Below are 14,580 nucleotides of genomic sequence, written 5' to 3' on the forward strand. Positions count from 1 at the left end.
CAAGCTTTGCACATTTTTCGAATACAAGAGCAAAGTATACGAAGTATGAAAAATTATCATCTAGTGGCGTGAAATGTCATGACAAAAGAACAGATGGTTGGCTCAATGAGCTGCTGCATCTTCATTCAAAGCTTCTTCAGAGGCAAATCCAAGACCGAAACCGAGCTTAATAACAAAATCTCTGGAACGATTAAGACTCGCAGGATCTTCTGGAGCAACCCAGTAATCATCAATGATTGGAATTTGAAGGAGATTCATCTTTCTCAGGTCAGTCATTGGCATGTTACGTAAATGGGATTAGGCCTACCTTTGGTGTAACGACAATCATAGTGTTGGTCTTAACCTCCATCCAGTCACTCCTCTCAAAAGTGAGTGGCTCACTGGCAATCATGACTATGTTCTCTCTCTTATCTGCTTTTGTCATCCGATAGAGCCCCCGGCTCGAGCCCTGATACTCATCAAAAGAGGTTCCAGAAGAAAAAAACATGGAGGAAGCTTCAGAGGTACGAGAAGAGATATAGCGAGTTGCTACGACAGTATCACCATCTGTTACGACAAAGTTCAGTAACGAAGGTCCCGTCTAGAAAAGTGTCAGCTTTCATAAAAGATTACAGCCTTGAGGCTTACAACGCCATAGTCTTTACAAAGCTTGTTGATGAACTGAATAGTCTCCATCATGGCATCTTTCAACTCGACGTGGGTAAAAGACCGAGCATGAGGGTCTTTAAGTTTGGAAAGAAAAACCATGAATGCATATTCAGAGTCTTTGATACAAAATCAGCTCACGGCGACTTCCAATATGATACTTACCAGTGTTCCCTGAAGGATACAAATACAGCTCCTCTGGCAGGCTCTGTTGCAATGCACGCTTGATCTTTGAAAATTCGTTAATCTCGCCATTGTGCATCCACATCAACTTTCCAAACATCCATGGATGACAATTGGCTTCGCTTGGTGCACCTGGCGAAGTGACAGCCCGTACATGCGCAAAGATCAGAGAAGAGCGAATCTTCTCTGCAAGTCGAATTAGATTGTCATTACTCCAGGCCTATGTATCATCAACTGACACGTCAATTTGAGATGGACCTTAACCAACAGGAGAAATAGATTTGAATATACAAGGCCGCTCGCTCTCCAGCTGCCTCTCTTTTTCACGCTCCTTCAAAACCTCCAAAGCCTTGGCATCAAGACAACCATCGGCGCTGACAGGGTACTTGCCATGGACGTCAAAAGCTTGGGCCTGTGGCGTGAGAGTCTTTGAACAAGCGCAAGAACTTAAATAGCCATTGGCATCTGCTGGGAGAAGCACAGCCGGTGCTGTGGCAACAGAGGAAGAGTCATACCAGCCAATGCCGAAACCATCAGCCTTGAGAGGTCAGTCTTACCATGTCTACAGTATGGAACTACTCACGTTGAGCGGCCGGGAGTGAGGAAAACGAAGTTTGCTCTCAAATGCCTGATTGATAATACTATGGCGCGGGCGAGTAACAAGATGAGAGATCTGGAGGGGCTCTGTGCCCTTGTAAACGAGCAGTCGACACATGGTGAGGAGAGATGCGATAGTGGATAAGAATGTCGCTGGCAGTATATATACGTGTCCGCAGCGAGCTTGTCAATACTCAAAGGTAATCCATTTTCCGTTGTCGGTGGGATAGCGGAGAAAGAAAACCGCAAGCACAGAATTGTTTTGAGCTCTTTTCCTTTTAGTTTTTATTTGAAAGCTCAAATCACCATTGTTATCGTGATGAATATATTACGTAACCTTTGATCACGTGACTTACATCTCAGTCCACGATTTATTCTGGTTTTAATAATTGTATCTTTTCCTTGTTCACAATGTCTATCAGAGTGGTAAGTTTCATTTGTATCGCTGAGTGGGTTTGAGCTGACGCGACGCAGATTGTCAAATGTAGGTTGTGCTTGGCGCCTGCTTTGTAGGTCGACTCACGCAACCGTTGCAGATGTTCCCTCAGGCGACACGGTCGTCGTGCGCCCAAAAGAGACTCCGGAAAAAGGCAAGATCCCCCAAGAACGGTCAGTATGGCTAGCTGTTTGACAGCCATACTTACTAGTACCTTTTCTAGAGTGCTCCACATGGCAGGGATTCAGTCGCCCCGTCTCGGCTCCTTGGCGCGCGAAGACAAGGTACGTCAGGTAACTTGACATTGTATCGGAGTTCACCGCTACTAGCCTCATGCATTCTCTGCAAGAGAGTATCTGTCCAATCTAGTGCTTGGAAAAGAAGTAGCATTCACTGTCACACATACTGTCCAGTCGGCGTCCGGGCCAGTCAGTAGACAACGGCATGCCACAATTACTCACAAACTCTCATAGACTCGTGAATTTGTATCCCTCTATATCGCTCCTGCTGCACCAGGACAACCTCCACAGGATGTGGCTGCCTTGATCCTCGCCGAAGGTTGGGCTAAACTGCGGGATGGCTTCAAGGAGGGTGACGAAGCTGTTCGGTGAGTACAATGCTATGCATTATATTGTTTATTGATCCTTTGCAAGACGTCTTGGCGCGGAGGAAGCCAAAAAGCGCGAGGTATTCCAAACAATTGAGACTCAGGCCCAGGCTGAAGGCAAGGGCTTGTGGGCTGAGCAACCAGAGAATGTAAAAGCGCCAACGCTGTGCTTTTGATAAACTAACTCTGGTGACTTTAGCAACGAATCGTTGCATTTCAAATGCCTACTGATCCTCAGGCATTCATTTCTGAGTACAGGGATAAAGAGATAGATGGTATGTCGAACGGTTTTCCTCTTTATAACCTTGTCTCAACACATATTGCAGCCATTGTTGAACAGGTTCGCGATGGTACCCAGCTCCGCGTTCGTCTTCTTATTGACGACCACAACCACCAATATATTAACCTTGTCCTTGCTGGAGCCAAATCCCCTCGTGCTTCTACAGTCAGGGATGCTGATGCCTCAAACGCTGAACCATGGGGTGAAGAAGCAAAGTACTTCACCGAAATTCGTATGCTCCAGAGACGTATCAAAGTCAGGTTTCTCTCTGCTCCAGCATCCCTCGGCGCATCTCCTCTTCAAACAGCTCAGCCTGCTAAAGGTTTCAGCCCAGAATTACCCTCTTCCAATGGGCTGCCTGCCCTCGTTGCCGGATCCAATTTCATTATTGGTGTGGCTATCCATCCAAAGGGCAATATTGCTGAATTCCTTCTCGCTGCAGGCCTCGCAAAAGTTGTAGATTGGCATGCCGGCCTCCTTGCCCCGTACGGCGGTCTTGACAAATACCGTACAGCCGAAAAAGTAGCCAGGGATAGAAGACTTGGTATTTGGGAACACCATCAACCTCAACAAGCTGTTATAAGCGGCGTAGTATCTGGCCCAGCTTTTACTACAACCACAAAGGGCACAGACTTTGACGCCACTGTTATCAGAATTTGGGGTTCCGATCAGCTGAGTGTTGTGGAATGCGATGATGCTTCTGAAAAAGAACGAAGATTACAGCTCTCATCTGTCAGAGGCCCTCGTGGAGTTGATGCTAAGCAGACCTATTGGGCCAATGAAGCAAAAGAGTAAGTTCTTAACTACACAAACACATGTGTTAAGACAGCTCCAGGTTTTTACGGAAACGCCTTATCAGTAAGCATGTGCATGTGCATATCGATTACATAAAGCCCAAGGAAGGTGATTTCGAGGAGCGAGAATGTGTTACTCTTCGTTATGGTAGTCATAACAAGTGAGTTGGTAGGAATCCTTTTGTAAATCTAACTAATTGTCATTTTTGATTAGTAATATCTCCGAACAACTCATCGAAAAAGGTTTGGCTACTGTGCTTCGTCACAAGAGAGATGATGAAGATCGCTCTTCTGAATTCGATAAGCTCATTCTAGCTGAGCAAAATGCTCAATCGGAAGAACGAGGTCTACACTCTTCAAAAGAAGTCTCTATGCCTCGTATCGTAGATGCATCCGAGAAAAGTAGTATGGCATCTAGCTACTTGCCGCAATGGAAGAGGGCGGGTAAGCACAATGCGATTGTGAGTCAAAGGCCATCATGAATGAAACTGATAAAGTGCGATTGTAGGTAGAATTTGTTAGCGCAGGATCTAGATTCAAGCTCTATATGCCTAAAGAACACACAAAAATCACATTTGTACTTGCAGGAATCCGCGCTCCGAGGACTGCTAGAAATGCAAATGAGAAGTCTGAGCCGTTTGGTCAAGAATCTCTGAAATTTGCAAGCAGGTACCTGCAGCGTGACGTTGAGATTGGTGTGGTGTTCAAAGTCTGATCAACGCAACAACACTGACGTTACAACAGTCTTTGATAGCACCGATCGCTCGGGGGGGTTCATTGGTACTATGTATGGTACCGATGGCGTTAATGTCGCAGTAGCGCTAGCACGTGAAGGGTAAGTTCTTTCCCTGGCATCCGAAAGCCATGTTAACTGAGCAATCAGTCTTGCTTTTGTACACGAGCGCTCTGCTGAAGTTTTGCCATTTGGCAAGGAGTTGGTAATTGCTGAAGAAGAAGCCAAGAAAAGAAAGAAGAATGTGAGTGGAAACCGTAATTAATATGTTCTCACCATGCTAATGTGCTTATATGGACTTTTAGATATGGTCACAACACACAGAAGATGATCCCCAAGTCAAAGCAGCCGAAAATGAGTCCATTGCTTTGCCAACAGGTTATAAGGACGTGTATATCTCTGCAGTCAAAGAAGATCCATTTACCTTTTCTGTTCAGATCCTTGAGGATGAGAGTAAGTCGTATATGTCAAGTTTTGCAGTGACCCACAACTTCACTTAGGCGTGGCTGCACTTGAAAAACTCATGTCTGACTTTGCCCTTCATCATCGTCAAGCTTCCGCCTATACCTCTCCCTCCATTCCCAAAAACGGCGACCTCGTTTCTGCTAAATCTGTCGAAGATAATCGGTGGTACCGAGCAAGAATCAAGAGAGCTAGCGCGATCAAGAAAGAGGCTCAAGTATATTTGATAGACTATGGAAATGAGGAAACACTGTCATTCTCAAGGATCAGACCGCTTGATGAAAAATTTAAGAATTTGCCAGGTCAAGCGAAAGATGCTCGACTCAGGTATGTGTATTCTGAGACTTTTGGCGATTTTTTACTGAGACTCAATGACGATAGTTTTGTCAAGCTTGTTCCTCGATCCAGCGAGTACGGTTTAGAGGCTCTTCGCAGATTTAGTGACCTCACGGAGGGTCTTAAACTAATCGCCAACATTGATCAACGTGAAGGCAACTTGCTCCATCTTCGTTTAATTGATCCAGTAGACCCTAGTATCAAGAACGACCCTATGTCGTGCCTGAATGCAGAGCTCGTCAGAGACGGGCTGGCTACCATTGACAAGTCTTGCAAGTATTTGAAAGCTTATCCTCAGATGCTTAAGAAACTGGAAGATACATTGCAAGGTGCAAAGGCGGATCGACTTGGTATTTTTGAGTGAGTTTCTTAAGTTGTCTTATAATTGCCGTTAATATTCTCGGTACAGGTTTGGAGATGTCAGCGAGGATTGATCTTCAATATGCAATCTGGCTAAAAATATATACCTCAACAATTAGCAAAAGAAATTCTGAATAGTGAAATCAAAATTTAATCATCATTAGTCTGCATATGTGCATTCTGCATTATTCGCATCTTCTAGTATAGCATTTTGAGCAGCCCTTGAAGTCATGCATGATGTACAGAGCTCAAGTCATTGTAAACATAACAAGAGACCAGAACTGGCAAAATAACATTATACGCCTATAATAAGCTTCAATGCCTGTGAGATTAAACATCAACCTGGTTCTTTGTTGACTGTCTCTCACCACTCGAGCAGCTATCTCACATTCTTGGGTGGACGGCCTCTTTTCCTTTTGGCCGGGACTTCTTTTCCTATCATCTGACCACTTGGTAGCGATGGCATGGCGGAGGGGGAGGCAGTTACAAGAGGAGCGTTTGTTATTAGAGCTGTCGGATTGGTATGACAATTAGGAGAGAGACTGCCCTCAAAGACACAATCGATTTTTTTTCGAACACATCGATCGCAAGGAGGTCCGTTTTTACACTGTGACGGCTTTGAACACAGAGCACTAATATTTTTGTATTGGACTTACACGTCCATGACGACTGGAACACTCTTTACAAGCCTTAGCCCTTCGTTTCCAACCTCCCTTTCCAGACAAACTTTTCCTTTTCACTTGCTCTCTCGTCTCATCTGATGTGTTTGGTCGCTTTTGGACTTGTGATTTGGGTGGACGGCCTCTCCTCTTAGGCATTCCAAATATCACGTCATTTTTCTTTAAACTGCTGACTCTACCATATTCGCTAGAGTTGTCCTCAACATCATCTCTGGTCATATACCTTACTTTCTTTATCCTGTCATTTGGATGAGATAAAAGTTTCTGACTGTGTTGATCCTCCAAGGTTCTTGGACAATCAATATCTCGAATGTTGTTATACTCTTGTTTTTGAAAAGGACGTTGGGCAGAGGTTGACAAGAGCATAGGATCGATAGGGATGGTGGGATAATTTGAGGAAAAGGGACGGACAGCTGTCGCCATAGCATCAACCCCTTTTTGAGATAGGTTGTACAGGTATAAATTCGACTCAGAAGAGAAATGCTTGCTGCTCATACCAAGAAGTTGAGCGTCTTGATCATTATGGAATGGGAAATCGTTCTCTTCGATATCTTCTCCCTCAGCGTCGACATCTCCAGGTGTTGATGCTATAGGCGTAGAAACATCTCTCAGTGATTCTTTACCTGCTGGTGGTAAAAAGATATCTCCTGGATTGACATAACCCTCTGCCAACAATGGAAGTTGTGACATTGTTCCCTCAATATATTCGTAGAATGTTGACAGGTTTCGTCAAACTGATACAACACTGCCTGGGAAAGATTAGCACAGGAGGGGCCAAGTTATGGATATATCTCTGTGCAGCTATAGAGTGTTTGTGAGATATCGTGTTGAATACCCAGGAATCAAACTGACAAAGAGATTTCTTGGGTAAAAAATAAAAAATTGCGGAATGCAGTCGACATCATAGTTGCGATGTATATGAATGATTCATTCCGCAATCTTCTTTTCCCTCAACTCCGCTTATCCTTCCCACTTGGGCGTTAGGAAAGCAAAGCGGCCTTAAGCTGTATCTGCAGCATTGAAAAGCATAGTTCTCACTTGTTCAGATTTTGCGTTATCTTCTTGTTGATAGAGATGACCACCAGAAATCAACTGAAAAGCACCATGCGATATGCTTTATCTCCAACGAACTGTGTGTTCAGAAAGAAAAGTAGTGTTCAGCATAAGTTTTCTTGTTCTTATCAAAAGGAAGTCCTTGACTAAAGAACAGAGTACAAAATATACATTCTACCAGCACGAATGCAGATGATGCAAATACTATAGCTTCTTCCTCCTTTCAGCAAATAGTATTTAATAATCTTCCCCTACACCTGGATTGTATATCGTCCTGGGAATCGCTCGTTTGCGCAAGGGAGTACCGACAAACACGCATTCTTCCACTCGACCTCTGGCAGTACATAGACCACATGGTAATTGGCCATTACACTTAGTTTCCACATTAGGATTCATCGCAGTTGGAATAGATAGGACACTCACTTTACGATGCTGTTTGCGACAAATCAAACATTGCTCTCTTGTTTTACCCTCTCGATCTAGTCGTTGATGTTTTTGCCTGGAAGGGCTAACAACATTGTAGCTAGCTTGTCTCTTATTGGGCTTTTTCTTGTATAACAGTTGCCTATTGTTTGAAGCACTGGATGATGCCGTTGAATATCCTTCATTCTCTTTCCTCACAATTTTATGGCTAGGCCTGACTTCATGCTCTGGAAGCCACTCATCATCTTCATCGTCTTCATTCACAGTGCTGTCACTTGATGAAATTTCTGCCTTTTCAATCAAGTCATCTTTGATTTGGTCTTCTTTATCGGCTTGGCTTATTCCTTCATGAGACTCTGTGGTTAGTTCCCAGCTTGACTGTGCGGGAAGTTTCCGAGGCTTGCTTTTTTCACGATTGGGCGGTCGGCCCAACGGGGTCATATAGTTGCCAAAATGAGTGCTTGGATATGTCTTATCGTCAACGGCAGCGAGTGGAGTCGGGGAAGGTCCTGAACAATACATTTCTTCGACTTTGCAATAATCCTGGGTAATTTTTCCCGCTGCGGATTTTGAAGACATAATTGTGTAGCTGAAGTTTTCTTTATCAAAATAAACTGGTTCTTCCTTTTCGTCATCGAAGCCAGTCTCTTCATTATCTTCAACATCAGAAAAGGCGAAGTCTTTTGAGAGTCTCGGTACATCCAATTCCTCAAAGTCAACCTTCAAGCATGTGTTTGTAGACGAAAGCTGTTCTTCTTCAATTGGGAATGTCTTTGCGAATATTTTGGGATTTATCGTGCCAGGAGGACATGGACTTTGGCTACTATTCTCAGGATCGAAAAGCCCAAATCTGTAGACTGTGGGTAAAGTAGTTGGCAGGGAAAAGGTCTGGTTGCATGGCTGTGACTGGATAGAGTCGTTTAGCGGTTGACTCTTATCGAAACCTTGGTGGTAGTCGAAAGAATGGAGAGGAAAAGAATCGCGCTTGTCGCCTGAGAAAGGGTTGAGCCACAACGCCGAAGGAATGGGCGAGAGAGAGACTTGGTGCTGTGTCATTGCAGCAACGAGCAAAGAGATTGAATGAGAGGGCTACCATCCCCTGCTATATGACGAATGCCATATATACACATGTATAGTATCGGATATAATGTTGACTTTCCGTGCCATAGTATATCCTACCACCATCATACAACTCACGACGATCAAAACAGTTCTGATAACCTTGGTTTCTTGTATCCGATGGAAGTTCTTAGTTTTTGGCTGGCTCTTACCTTTAACCTTGCTTATAATATGATTTCCCCCAGGTTGGCGGATAAAAACGTTGGATGAAGGACCGGCGGATATAACCAGTGTATGTAACCATAGGGCTTTTTATCCTCTGCGTTTCGTCATCGCGCTCAGAAAGAGCGGGCCGACACAAGCATCAGATTAATGAAATGCTTTCCATCGCAGAAAGCATAGGTTAACAGATGGTCACTAAAAGTGTAGTTCGTAAACTGTGTCTTTATTCAGTCATAAATTGACGTATGCTGTAGAGCCTGAGCTTACATCTATGGCTTGACGTAGGAATTGCGATAAGGAAGCAAGTCATAATGAAACATATCTGCTTAGTCGTTTTTGAATTTTTGAATGTCAATGAAAAAATAAAAAATTTGTTTTGAAAAATAAAGGAAAGTGTCGCGTCTGTTAAAATTCACCCCTACTGGAAACTTAGATTACTAATCCCTAAAAAAAGCATTAGAATAATCTGACGCGGTTTCTAATTTTTATTCAAGATGTCGCATTTTATTTTTTATCAGTCATTTTACTGCTACACATTACAATGTTGCCGAGCAAACCTATACCCGCCAACTATGTTGCTTAGAACCCAATATGCGCTATGTGAATCGCTCACAAGTGGTATATGCCTCAAATCGCCAACAGGTTTAATGAATCCTCGCCAACAGTTCAAGCAGTTATCGGTCTAGAGAAGCATGAGAACGTGGCTTCTTATGAATCAAGTTTGAATCCATAATCAACCCTATGATCCCGCATACTATGAGACTCACTTTTTTGCCATAATCCTCTACATGACCCGCTTATACCAATGAGCCAATCTCATTCTGTACTCTCTTCTGGCATGATCTCACGAAATACCTTCAAGTTTTCTTAATCTTCGCCGGGAGATCAAAGCATGACGTAGTCTTTAGCACTCCTGTTAGCCTTATTGTAAATGCCTCCAGCTAATTACCTATTGTCTTGTCGTGTTATCAAACTCGCCAGAATGGCTGCACTCATCAAATCAAACTCACATAAGCACCGCGTAGAACAAAAACCTGGATATCCTCAAATCGTCCTTTTATTACTTACACCCAAAGCTGCATGCATTGCTATCTCTCCCACTGAACCACTTCTTGATGATGATTCACCAGACGCGCCTCGGAAGATTACAAGTTTGCTGACAAAATAGTCGTACATGTATCTTTGAAGACAAAGGCGACTCTATATGGCACAGTCATTAAGCTTATTGTATATGACCAAAAGCAATCGTGGACAAGACGGCGTTTGCCGCCATTAGCAGGGCGTAAATGCATCAGCCATAGACGTGCTAGGCAAGTTGAAGGCACTTGGCGCCACACTGCGTCTGTTGCCTATATATTCTAGATATACGAGATGTAAACAAGGTATAGCTACGGCAATAGATGTTCTGATATAGCAAATCTAGCACGGATCTTGCATAGAAAATGATGTATCTATAGTAAAAGTATTTTACGGTTTTGTCTACATATATATCCATTTCTTTATCGTCCAGTGTTCTTCGTTGGCGGACTTATCAACCGTCTTTACCACTCCTAGTGTAGACTGCTGACACACTCACAACAGCACACCCAACCTTTGCTAGATTCATCCATCAATAATAATATGCGGCGATGGCCGCCACCGCGACGCGTCACACCACGCTACGCGTCGCACGGACCCACGCGTTGGAAGATCAGTCGCGAATCTCTCCCTTCTATTGCAGCTTGCATGATGATTGCCAAATTCTGACGTCATCCCTCTTTGTCCTGTGAGAAATTTTGTGCCATTGAGGTGGCTCGAGCAAGTGCCTCAATCTATCAGAATCATCTTCAAACCCAAGATAGCTCGGTTGGGAAAGGGGGCCGCCGCGTTCTAGCTAGCTCGGGAGGTGAGTTTTCTGATTGTGCCTTGCGCTAGTCCGAGCAGGTCTCACCAAATTCAGTACAGATCATCTGGCCGTGTCGTGACGGAGTCGCCTATAATTAGGGCCCATTCTGTTCTTTCCCCATCACCCAAGAGCAGCATTTTTGCCACCCATTTTTGGTCGACTTGTCATTGTCGGCATGGATCCAGCGCATACACCACCGCACAACCGTCCTCTCTCGCCTGAATCCTCTTCTCCAGACTCGCTCCCACTACGGTATCCCTCTATTGCCATCCCTCTAGAACAGACTGGTCACACCAGCCCCGCGCCGCCTCTTCCCCCGCTACCTCACCCCCATTTAGTGCGTCTATGCGCATTTGTATGCGAGTTTGCTAACATTGCAACCACAGTCATGCCCAGTGGTCTATATCAATTTGTACCCTGCTGACCTTTCAGAGAGTCTGTTATACGACTGTCTCCCAGGATGTTCCTTCCAAATTAACCTTTACTATGCGGTGCAACCGCACCGCCGACTCCTGCCAGACATTTACTACAACTGGATGACAAAATCTGGAACACTTCATTTTTCCACTCTGGCTGACGGTAGGTTGTCCACTCCACTGTTCTTTTAATTAACCACCTTGCAGCCGAAAAAGCACTCGCGATTCTTCCCGATCATCCTCAGCTCGCTCCTCGTGGAATTTGGGTCTCTCCACTTCCACCACAGCAGCCTATTCCTCTGCATGCAAGTCCGACGTCAGAACGATATATACATCCAACCCATTATGCCGGCTTCTCGCCACAATCGCCCGCGCCGATATCCCCTCCTACATCTTCGGAACTTTACGACACTGTCAGGCCATGGGGCTCTCTCAAGTCGATTAGTACCTGGGCGACTGATGCCAATGGGTCAAAAAATCTCGGCAAGGTCCAATGGTTTGCAAAGGTAGAGTTTTGGTACTCGGAAGAGGCACAGAGGTTTCAAATTGGCTTTGGGCAATTGGGATGTCTTATCAAGGGTTGGCAGGTGTTAGTGTCAGGTTGTACAAGATATTATGGGATGCTTATACGATCCATAGGTCCATTTGGGGCAATGCTGCTTACTCCACCGACGAAACTTTTTCATCTTTTCGTGCTATATACCAACCCCCTATTACGCCGCCGCAAAGCTCCATTGCCTCCAACTTTACTTTTGGTGCGCAATCTTTTCTGCCAACTCCCATGCCAGGTCCCAATGATCCATCGCCGCCTCCCCTCCAGATCCCTACCATCTTCCCACAAACCTATCTCCCACCAACCCCTCCTAAAAGCGCCATCCCTCCTTGGGCCGGCCATAACCCGTATGCGTACAATCCGGATTCTTTTGCTCTTGGTTCTTTATCTGGTACGCCCAACGCAAGTCCTGTTGGACTTGGTTCCCGGCGAAGCTTCACATGCATACCCGGCGCAGCCAGATTAGGACATAGGCGATGGAGTTTGACAGTCGGAGAGACCTCTGATGGTATGCTTTTACCCACAGGTCTTGTCGCTGACGATGGCACTGTCATTCAGCATGGTGAGTGATTGGCGTAGACATTGTACTTATACTGAAGAATGTGTTGTAGGGCCAGGTCAACATATACGACCGGCGCCAGCCTTTGGACCAGGTTCCTCAAGTGTCTCGGGTCTTGTTGATTACAGTAACGTCTTTGTGAAGAATCTCGATCCAGACATCAATTCTTATTACCTCGACGAGACATTCAGTCAGGTAAGTTTTTTTTTATACATCATCAGAGCCCTTTTGATATTGTTTAGTTTGGTCGAGTAGTAAGCGCTCGTGTCATGCGCGATGATCTCCAACGAAGTCGCGGATATGGTTTTGTCAGCTTTTATACACCTGAAGAGGGTTAGTGTGGCATTCAATTTCTACTTTTTATGACTGGTTACTCACTTATGTATAGCTGCCAATGCAATCAAAGCCATGAATGGTGCCGAATTTGGATCGCAAATACTTTCAGTCACACTTCACGAACCCCGCAAACTTCGTCCAGAGAAAATCGCTGAGCGTGCTCAAAGCAACCCAATGTCTCCCACTTACCGCAAAACTCCATCAAACCGCCTTGGATGTCGATCTTCTGACTCCATCAAGCAGTATAAATCTCTCAGCCACTTGAGAAGCGACGACACGATTCTGATTTCAGAGCCAGCCGATGATATTAGCCTTCTCAGTCCTGCAAGTAGAAAGCTGGCCCTTTCTAAGAAATTGATTGCCAGAGTAAAGCACTATGTGAAAAAGAACAGTATGTCAGACGACCTCGTTGAACCTGTGGTCAACGCTCTCCTTCCGTCAGATATAGCATTGCTCCCCTTCTTGCACAACCGCTGGGATATGGACAAGTGTATTGAAGAGACTCTCGCTGCAATCAGAGAAGACTCTGAAACAGATCAAACACATGTAATTCCTATACAGCGACCTACCGAAGAGGATCTTTCAAATCTTCGGACTCAAATTGACAAAATTGACCCGATAAATTGCAAAGAAGTAATGAATGTATTGTTGGAAATTCTCGATCCCGAAGATTGGGAGAATGAGCTGTCAACAAAGGTTGGGGTAGCAATCAAGTACGGGACTGCGAAGAAAATCCTCTCAAAGAGACAAGATGAGGCAGAAAAGGGGACAGATTTGGAAAAAAATGATGAGAATGCCCTCATGCTAGCCAATTCCAATCCACAGGCAGACGTCTCTTCTGAGACTTTGCCCGCTCGTGTTCCTTTAGATGAGATCAGTCTTCCTCTTCTCGCGTCTCTATCTGCCATGTCCATAATTTTCAACCTATCTGGTGGCGAAGGTCGACGTGCGCTTGAAAGATTGAATTTGAAACCTCCTAGCGAGTATGAACAGCAAAATTTGGCTATTTTCAAGGAAAGGATGAAAGGCAGAAAGGGAAAGCTGGGTATGAGGGGAGAGGTTGTTACTTTGCTCTCCAGATATGTGGAGGTGGGTCGAGATTTGTGGTTTGACAGCATACTGACAGTTTTGCGACAGTGTGAAGGATTAAAAAGAAGCGAAAAGATTAAGATAATGGGAGAATTTGCTAATCAGGAAGATGATGACGAAAGTTTATGCTTGCTGTATGTTTCGTTGATTTACAACATCTACTGACCGCAAGTAGGGCGTTGTATCCGGCTTTGTTGAATGCTAAAGTCAAAGCCTACATTGATTCTCGTTGCGCGCCATGAAAAGGAATATCTGAGCATATCTTTCGGACGATTTTGTATTATGATACAGACGACTGGACGACTTTATATAATAATACATAATTGATTACTGCATTACCTTCACATTATACATTACGTTTTACGTTTGCCTTAACAACTTCAGGCTATGGGCTAATCGGCTCCTTTATTCTTCAACGGGTCGGGTTGATTAAGCAAAATTATCGTGCAGCTCCAGTCCACTGATGATATAATCCAGCAGATTCTCTTGACATCAAGCTCAATATATTGTACGACTTCAAGTGTTAAGTCCTTTACACGCATTATGGTTTCGCCCACGATTACTCTGATTCACCAGACAAGCTATCAAGGGCATATACTCAAGGCATAGCCATGCATGCTCAAGAATTACTGAACGTCTAGCTTCTTTCTCGGCTTGGTTAGCATGCAATGTTCTTTCGTGTTTGTTTTATACCGCATCTTGCTAATAGATACAAAAGGGAAACCCATTGTCACAATTGGGGTGTTCTGGGGGGCTTCCTTGGGACGACTTATAATAAGTAACTCTTAAGACAGCTAATTAATATTCATTCCCTAGAGAATCTATGGAATGTATCTACTCTTTATATATCATTATCCTTCAACCATCCAATA

General features: G+C 44.4%; 5 protein-coding genes across 5 annotated transcripts; 2 read left to right on the plus strand and 3 right to left on the minus strand.

The window, feature by feature from the left end:
- Positions 1–102: 102 nt before the first annotated feature.
- L203_100440 (uncharacterized protein) lies at positions 103–1,543 on the minus strand (the record flags this gene model as incomplete). Its single annotated transcript, XM_066209899.1, has 6 exons — positions 103–258; positions 308–580; positions 628–764; positions 811–1,048; positions 1,097–1,366; positions 1,412–1,543. The coding sequence occupies 6 exons, from the start codon at positions 1,541–1,543 to the stop codon at positions 103–105; spliced, it is 1,206 nt and encodes a 401-aa protein (XP_066065996.1).
- Positions 1,544–1,836: 293 nt separating this feature from the next.
- L203_100441 (uncharacterized protein) lies at positions 1,837–5,507 on the plus strand (the record flags this gene model as incomplete). The annotated part of the gene is made up of 18 exons (XM_066209900.1): positions 1,837–1,851; positions 1,900–1,909; positions 1,962–2,034; positions 2,085–2,145; positions 2,191–2,289; positions 2,335–2,468; positions 2,515–2,617; positions 2,668–2,743; positions 2,795–3,539; positions 3,584–3,703; positions 3,757–4,003; positions 4,051–4,237; positions 4,287–4,377; positions 4,426–4,519; positions 4,581–4,728; positions 4,776–5,064; positions 5,119–5,433; positions 5,483–5,507. The coding sequence occupies 18 exons, from the start codon at positions 1,837–1,839 to the stop codon at positions 5,505–5,507; spliced, it is 2,832 nt and encodes a 943-aa protein (XP_066065997.1).
- A 305-nt stretch (positions 5,508–5,812) lies between these two features.
- On the minus strand, positions 5,813–6,803 carry L203_100442 (uncharacterized protein; the record flags this gene model as incomplete). Its single annotated transcript, XM_066209901.1, has 2 exons — positions 5,813–6,040; positions 6,090–6,803. The coding sequence occupies 2 exons, from the start codon at positions 6,801–6,803 to the stop codon at positions 5,813–5,815; spliced, it is 942 nt and encodes a 313-aa protein (XP_066065998.1).
- A 600-nt stretch (positions 6,804–7,403) lies between these two features.
- Positions 7,404–8,645, minus strand: L203_100443 (uncharacterized protein; the record flags this gene model as incomplete). The annotated part of the gene is made up of 2 exons (XM_066209902.1): positions 7,404–7,538; positions 7,590–8,645. 2 exons carry the CDS (start codon positions 8,643–8,645, stop codon positions 7,404–7,406), a joined length of 1,191 nt encoding a protein of 396 aa, XP_066065999.1.
- Positions 8,646–10,930: 2,285 nt separating this feature from the next.
- L203_100444 (uncharacterized protein) lies at positions 10,931–13,873 on the plus strand (the record flags this gene model as incomplete). Its single annotated transcript, XM_066209903.1, has 8 exons — positions 10,931–11,092; positions 11,142–11,334; positions 11,379–11,760; positions 11,811–12,286; positions 12,336–12,478; positions 12,526–12,616; positions 12,672–13,708; positions 13,757–13,873. The coding sequence occupies 8 exons, from the start codon at positions 10,931–10,933 to the stop codon at positions 13,871–13,873; spliced, it is 2,601 nt and encodes an 866-aa protein (XP_066066000.1).
- Positions 13,874–14,580: the final 707 nt, after the last annotated feature.

The sequence above is a fragment of the Cryptococcus depauperatus genome, chromosome 1, assembly GCF_001720195.1.
Source record: "Cryptococcus depauperatus CBS 7841 chromosome 1, complete sequence".
In the NCBI taxonomy this organism is placed as follows: Eukaryota; Fungi; Basidiomycota; class Tremellomycetes; order Tremellales; family Cryptococcaceae; genus Cryptococcus; species Cryptococcus depauperatus.